Here is a 7141-nt window from a genome sequence, read left to right as displayed (position 1 = left end):
TTGCGTCATCGAGATCATGTGATTCTCACGCTCTCTACTTTCTAGAATTATCCTGTACTTTGGCGAATGTTCTATCGGTAAAGTTATATTCGGAAAGAATAAACCAGTTTTTATTAAGAAAGAACTTGTGTCGCTTAAGTTTCGTCGGAACGAAGTTACGGAAAATCAATTAACAAACGGAGACGTAACAATATTAAATATATTGGTTTTATAAAAGCAAGCTTTCTTTCAGTTAAAGCTTCTTAGACTAACCTTACAGGCAAAAAAATGTTTAGACTGGCAAGCCTAATTTAGTAAACATACTACATGGTCTGCCTGATCCATATTCATATTTACATATTATTGTTTGACAAGAATTTGAGTGTAAAAACCCATGATACTCATAGATAGTAGGAATCTCTATCAGCCCATGTCATCCATCCTTATAATACCTCATAATACTTATAGAGGAATGAAATATAATAAAAGTTGATAAACCATATTCAAAGACATCTGATAAGCTGGGCGTTAACACGAAAGGGTTTGTTTGTTTGTAATTAAGCAAAAAGCTACACAATGGGCTATCTGTGCTCTGTCCACCACGGGTATCGAAACCCGAATTCTAGCGATGGAACTCCGCAGACATACCGCTGTGCCACTGGGGCTAGACGAAATGGTCTATTTTTTATTTTATTGATTTGATTTTGTCCAGGGTTTAAAAAAACGCATAATAGATATGCAACCTAATCGTTATATTTTCTTTGCAAAAATAATAAAAGTTTTGTTTAACACTTAGAAAAACAGATCTAAGATTGTTTTACCATATACCAGTCTCAATAATATAATACTGAATCTGAACTGCTGAAAGGCAAAAAAGAAAAGACTGGTCAAAATTTTTACCGTTTCTTCAGGATACAATGATGGTTGTTTAGAACGATCATCACACAAACCTTTTTCCACTTACAATGAGATTACACAGTTCTTTGTATTTTCCGATTTTATCACTCCGTTTGTTTATTATTCGCGGTATTTGATAATTGTGATTAATTTTATATCACAGATTATTTTATTACATCTTTCTTATACCATTGATAGACTTGAAGCAATAAACAGTGAATATTTAGGAGAGCCAAAATACAAAGAAGATACCCATAACTCTCAAAACACAATCAATATATCAGGCCGCTAGCAGGTCTTTTTGCACCACAAAACAGCATTTTTACGCTCGTAAGTCCACAGGAAAGGTTGGTTCTACTGAGCTATTTCAATAAAGACCATAAATAGCCTTTTCACCGATGAGGTTTTTTGGAGGGTTAAGGGTTCATTTAGTTAACTGGTAGTTTTCATACAGAGTAATAAAATCTAGAACAACAGTGAAAGCTCTAAAAAGTAAACTGGCAAAAAAATGTAAACCAAAAACATAAACAGATGTATGTGTTTGCGTATATATAAAACCATTTTGCTGTACTTGCCAGAATGGCGTGCGATACCATAACGTCATACCTGCACTACAGGAACAAAAATGTTGATTCACACTTTTATTCTGGCCGACTTAAAGGTCGACGATGCGCTTATGCCCCTACTATGAAACAAGTCATATTGCGTACATAAGTGGCTTTGAACTTTTACATTTTATTAAACATTTAAACTGAGCATTTTATTAACAGAATCATAAGAATTCTTGGTCAATTTCACAAAACGTACCTGCCCTTGATCTTCGGTTACCATGGCAACCGGCTCGAACAACTCTAGATAAAAGCTTGAGGTAGAGGAATAGGTGGCCAGATTCAGAACGGAAAACAGATTGGAATCACCACATCGACAGAATTAGGCATTATGTATGAACTTTTCTAGAGCCAAAGCTTCACAACTCTTTATACAAAGTTGTATTATATAATACTAATTCTACGAGGCACTGAATTAAGCAATTTGTCGAACGAAGCGATTGCACCACTCTTCTGATGATGTTACGTTGCCAAGTGAGTCTATCTACCTTCGATGCAGCATTTCCAACTCAGACGTCAATATTGATTTTCATGGTGACGCATGCTCCGGTTTCCTCTGCGGAACCCACCGACTGTGTTCACCAAACTCCCGGCGCCAATACCACCGCCCATGTATTCACGTGGGCATAGTTTTTGAACGTCAACAACGGTCATCTTTTTGTTAAACTGTCTGATTTTAAAACATAATATAAAAACTTATAAACAACAAATTCAGATCCCGTAGCTGAAGCCTCCCTCCCCCACCTTTATCTTATTGCTACACAACACCAAAATATATTTTAATTAAATGTCACAACATCAAGAAAATCTGTAACGAAAAATCAATGGATTAATGGATAAACGATTGCGTTTAGCCAATATGTGCACAGGTATACACTAATTTTAACATATCGGTGTGAAAAAATGTGTTAAATTCCAATAAAAGTTGGATAAAACCTAAATACTATTATTTATTTGTGAGGTACAAAAAATGACAAACATTAGAGAAAGGGCGTTATTTATAATCAAATAATAATAATTTTGTAAATTTGTACATATGTTATAGATATTAAGACTATCTGCCGCCATCCCTAATTTTGAACTACTGACCAGAGGGAGTCAGTCAGTTAGAAGCAGGGCCCTACAACCTATTATTAACACTAAGGAATTGGCTGTTACTCTTATAACGCATCCACAATTTATAGTGAAGAAATATTGTTGTATTGCATGGATTCGAACCCGGCTCGCCAGCTAGCTACGAAATCCTAAGTCAACCTGAGCCCAATTTGATCAATGTTCGATAACTGGATTTACAGCTAATCAATTAACAAATAACACAAACAGCTAACAAGTTATTTGTATTTAAGTTATTTTCGTTGGGCAACTTGCAATTAGCGAAAATATATAGTATCAAAAAAGTAGGAAAAAAATTAGATAGAATATTTTGATGTGAAAGGAACTTTCGCATTTAAATGCGCTTCAAATTTCATGTATATTCCAATAACAATAAACCACTTCTAATACAGCACCTTCCCAATTGTTAAACCAAGCTGTAGTCACTGCCATTGTATTAGAGTAATTACTACATCTGTAATTATAAATAAATTCAACTTTCCTGATTTACACAGTTTCTGGTTCTTCAGGTCACAAATTTATTTGTTGATGTTTTAGAATTAAAATTTCAGGTATTCTTAGTACGCACCTACTAGCATAATACGTAGTAATAACATGTGGGGCGACATTTGGTTTGTTTGGAATTTCACGTAAAGCTATACGAGTGCTATCTGCGATAGGCATCCCTAATTTAGCAGTGAAAGACCACCCCCCGCCAACTCTTGGGCTACTCTTTTACCAACAAATAGTGGTATTATAACGCCCCTACGGCTGAAAGGTGCGAGCACACGTGGATTCGAACCCGCGACCCTCAGATTGCGAGTTGAGCGCCCTAACCACCTGGCCAATCCCACTGTGAGGTTGTACCGTGTCAAAACCACCAAGCATTATAATATTATCCCATTCATTCTTAGCTCGTTTCCACACATTTTGATGATCCCATTCCTACTTCCTAAGTGTTTATTTAAATATTTTTATACTTGTATATATAGTAAACAAAGTAATGATACATATTGTCAACTGAAACTGATGAACCATTCTAAGTATATCTAATTCGAAGGAAGAACCTTTACTTCTGCATTGCCTGTATAATACTGTTACGTCTCCGTTCGTTAGTTAATTTTCCGTAAATTCGTTCCAATGAAACTTAAGCGACTCAAGTCCTTTCTTAAATAAAACTGGTTTATTCTTCCTGAATATAACTTTGCGATACAATTAATTTCAACAGTCGCGCTATAACAAACGCTATAATTCTCAGCGAACGTCTCACGTGCTTGACTCAACAATACTCCGTTCAATTACACACCCCCTTCCGTCACGTTGTGACCGTCTTATATATATATATACCAGGCTACCCCCAATCCAGTAGTCTCCCGACAACTCACGAAGGTTCGAGAAGGACGTGGCGTGATACTAGTCACGTGACCTCGCTGACGCAACAATACAACTGCTGTTGTTTACTTGGCCAAACACAGTATCTAATATGTAACATTTCATGTTACGTTTTCACCCTACTTCTATCTATGCGTCAATAATGAACAATTTTGCCATTGTAACTAAGTAAAGCTTAAAATAATCAGTACATTCTATTTCAGCTTGCAACAAACACCGGATGTCACGTACAACATTCACTCTAGACAACAACTACGACAGCTAAACCTTGTGTTGAGAGATATTACTTCAACAACAGAATCCTAAAGTATATGGTTATTTAACAAATCACGATTATATGACAAGTAATGCTGAATTGCTACACAACGACTAAAATTATTGTATTATGAATTTAAATGTACATATATATGGGGAGGACAGGTTATGCATTATGTTGTGTCTTTCCATCGTATAATAAACACCGAAAAACTCGCCTAACTCAGGTTACTTTATGAAGCAACAACTATCGTAGCATAATACTGTGTATTTGACAAAAGGCAAGATAAGCTGTGTGTGTAAGAGTAGAAAAATCTCCAAAAACTCGGATCTAACTCATCAGATTAAAATCTACATTATTTATAATTTTCCACAATTTAAGAAGTTAATGCACTCTCTGCATAGTAAGCGGTGTACCTTACAGTGACGAGTTTGGCTATACCAAAAAAGCAAGCATTATATTGTATTTATCTTGGTAAAGAAACTGGAAAATCTCGCACTAACTTGTTTCTACGCAAGATCGCTATGCAATATGTTAACAAGTACTAACATTTGTCAATTAATCTTTAGTAAAGAGGTAGAAAATCTATATCTTATATATATTGCGAACCATGGTGTCTGTCCGAGCGTTCGTCTGTTTCCCGTTTGAAAAGCTGCGCACGCAGGCAAAGCTCAACATTCACTTTTGAAATGACGAGAGAACAGGCATGAATAATGTTGATTCCAAATTCTATTTTGCAAGCAGGATATTCTACACTAGATTGTTAGGAATTAATCGTATTATCATTCATATTTCAAAATGTGACGTAACTTAAAGAATAAAAATTTAGATTTACCGTATGCTATTGCTGAGTGGCTCTTAGCATGATTGAAATGTTTAACAATTACTTTTCGCGGTGGGCGGTATAAGTAGCTGAGAGCTAAGAAACACTGGTACTTAATAAACAGTGGTCACCATAAAAATATTCCTTAGAAGCTGGTACTCAGTAAACAATGGTCACCATAAAAGTATTCCTAAGAAACACTGGTACTTAGTAAACAATGGTTACCATAAAAGTATCCCTAAGAAACACTGGTACTTAGTATACAATGGTCACCATAAAAGTATCCCTAAGAAACACTGGTACTTAGTAAACAATGGTCACCATAAAAGTATTCCTAAGAAACACTTGTACTTAGTAAACAATGGTTATCATAAAAGTATCCCTAAGAAACACTGGTAGTTAGTATACAATGGTCACCATAAAAGTCTCCCTAAGAAACACTGGTATTTAATAAACAATGGTTATCATAAAAGTATTCCTAAGAAACACTGGTACTTAGTATACAATGGTCACCATAAAAGTATACCTAAGAAACACTGGTACTTAGTAAACAATGGTTACCATAAAAGTATCCCTAAGAAACACTGGTACTTAGTAAACAATGGTCACCATAAAAGTATCCCTAAGATACACTGGTACTTAATAAACAATGGTTATCATAAAAGTAAGTGGAAATAAAACATCCAGGTAATTAGTTGGTCAAAATAAATCTTACCTACCTGCAACTGATAAATTGCATTACCGACAGATGGGAACCTTTTCATTAACATCTTCAGCATGAAGGATGAATTAGACTGGTTAGTTGTGCAGCCTCTTGGTAAATTAATTACTTGGAAATAAAATACGAAAACAAGTAATTGGTCAGTTCGATAATCGTTCGGATCGATTCGTTCGCTCGAGCACAATAAAAGTATCGTTCTCTAAATAATCGTAAACCTCTAAATCTACTACAATAGTAGTAGTCTCGTTATGTTGACTTTTTAGAATATGTCTGGAACTAAGAAGTCAAATATATATATAGATATACCATTTACAGGGTAGTAAAAAAAAAAAACCCAAGGCTCTAAACAATTTTGGCGAAACGCCCCCCTGTGGTTGGCGAACTTCCTGATAACGTGCATGCCCAAATACTTCATGTGAATTTACAGAGATATTTTTAACTATCCGCTATTCAAAGTTAGGAGACTCTTCCAAGCAATACAGATAAACAGAATGAGCTAACCATATGCTGTACACTGAAATCAGTGATGAAAGACGACGTTATTTAAATTAGATTAATATCATTTCGTTTACATTACAAACTAATTCAACTTTTCATTATATATGGGTATGCTTTCATATTTTTAGAGTTTTTCATAGCTTCGCTTTACTTAAAGATTGGTTGCATGTGTGTATGTATGCAACAATAACAGCAGGCGTGGTTTCGTTATTTTTGAAAAAAACATACATACACATATACATGGACGTAATTTTAATAAAATCGGACTAGAAATTAAATAATAATAACAACATGCTTTTCACCATAATAGACCCTGCATGCGGATCACTATAGTACTAAAATATTATCATGGTACGTTTTTATGCATTGCTTTAATACTTAATTTAAAAACATATTCTTAACCAAAAAGTTGGACTGACAAACCAATGGTAAGATAGTGTGAAACTAGCCGAAATAAATGTGATAAATTCAGATACAAATCTACAGTAAAACTTTTTTGAAACTGTCTGTATAACATAAAAGCACTTAAGAACTGTGTACTAATCGAAGGTGAAGTTAAATTAGAAGATCTGCTCTTTGTATTTGAAAGGTAAGAATGCTGAGTTGCATTCGTATTTAATCAAATGACTGGAGTAATACTAGTAAACGAACAAAAACTGGTTTATGCATTGCTGTGTTAACTAAATGAATAATGATGATCAGCAAAAGGTACCTATGTGAAACAAAAGTTTAAACTTTTATCGTGCCACAATGAAATGTTACCTTGTGATACAAGCTAAAAAAACATTTATATACAGTTATTAATTTACATTTCCAATCCTGGTGTCTTCGTAGGCTTATTTGTGCCAAATGTTTTATACTAGTACTTACATTGT

General features: G+C 34.6%; 1 protein-coding gene across 10 annotated transcripts in view; it reads right to left on the bottom strand.

Moving 5' to 3' along the window:
- LOC106463825 (ankyrin-2-like) overlaps window positions 1–5969 on the bottom strand; it is a 253624-nt gene extending 247655 nt beyond the window's left edge. For 5 of the 10 annotated variants that reach the window (XM_013923893.2, XM_013923894.2, XM_013923895.2 and 2 more), the window contains exon 1: window positions 5767–5969. In XM_013923893.2, the coding sequence (XP_013779347.1) occupies window positions 5767–5826 (60 nt within the window). In that variant the 5' untranslated portion in view covers window positions 5827–5969. Of the gene's footprint in view, window positions 1–1683; window positions 1958–5766 lie in introns of those variants that run through there. The other 5 variants (XM_022391436.1, XM_013923899.2, XM_022391439.1 and 2 more) reach the window with 4 other exon arrangements.
- Between the last annotated feature and the right edge of the window lie 1172 nt (window positions 5970–7141).

The sequence above is a fragment of the Limulus polyphemus genome, unplaced genomic scaffold (assembly GCF_000517525.1).
Source record: "Limulus polyphemus unplaced genomic scaffold, Limulus_polyphemus-2.1.2 Scaffold1493, whole genome shotgun sequence".
NCBI lineage: Eukaryota > Metazoa > Arthropoda > Merostomata > Xiphosura > Limulidae > Limulus > Limulus polyphemus.
Note: the sequence above shows the minus strand (reverse complement) of the source record. Positions and strands in the feature narration are given on the sequence as shown.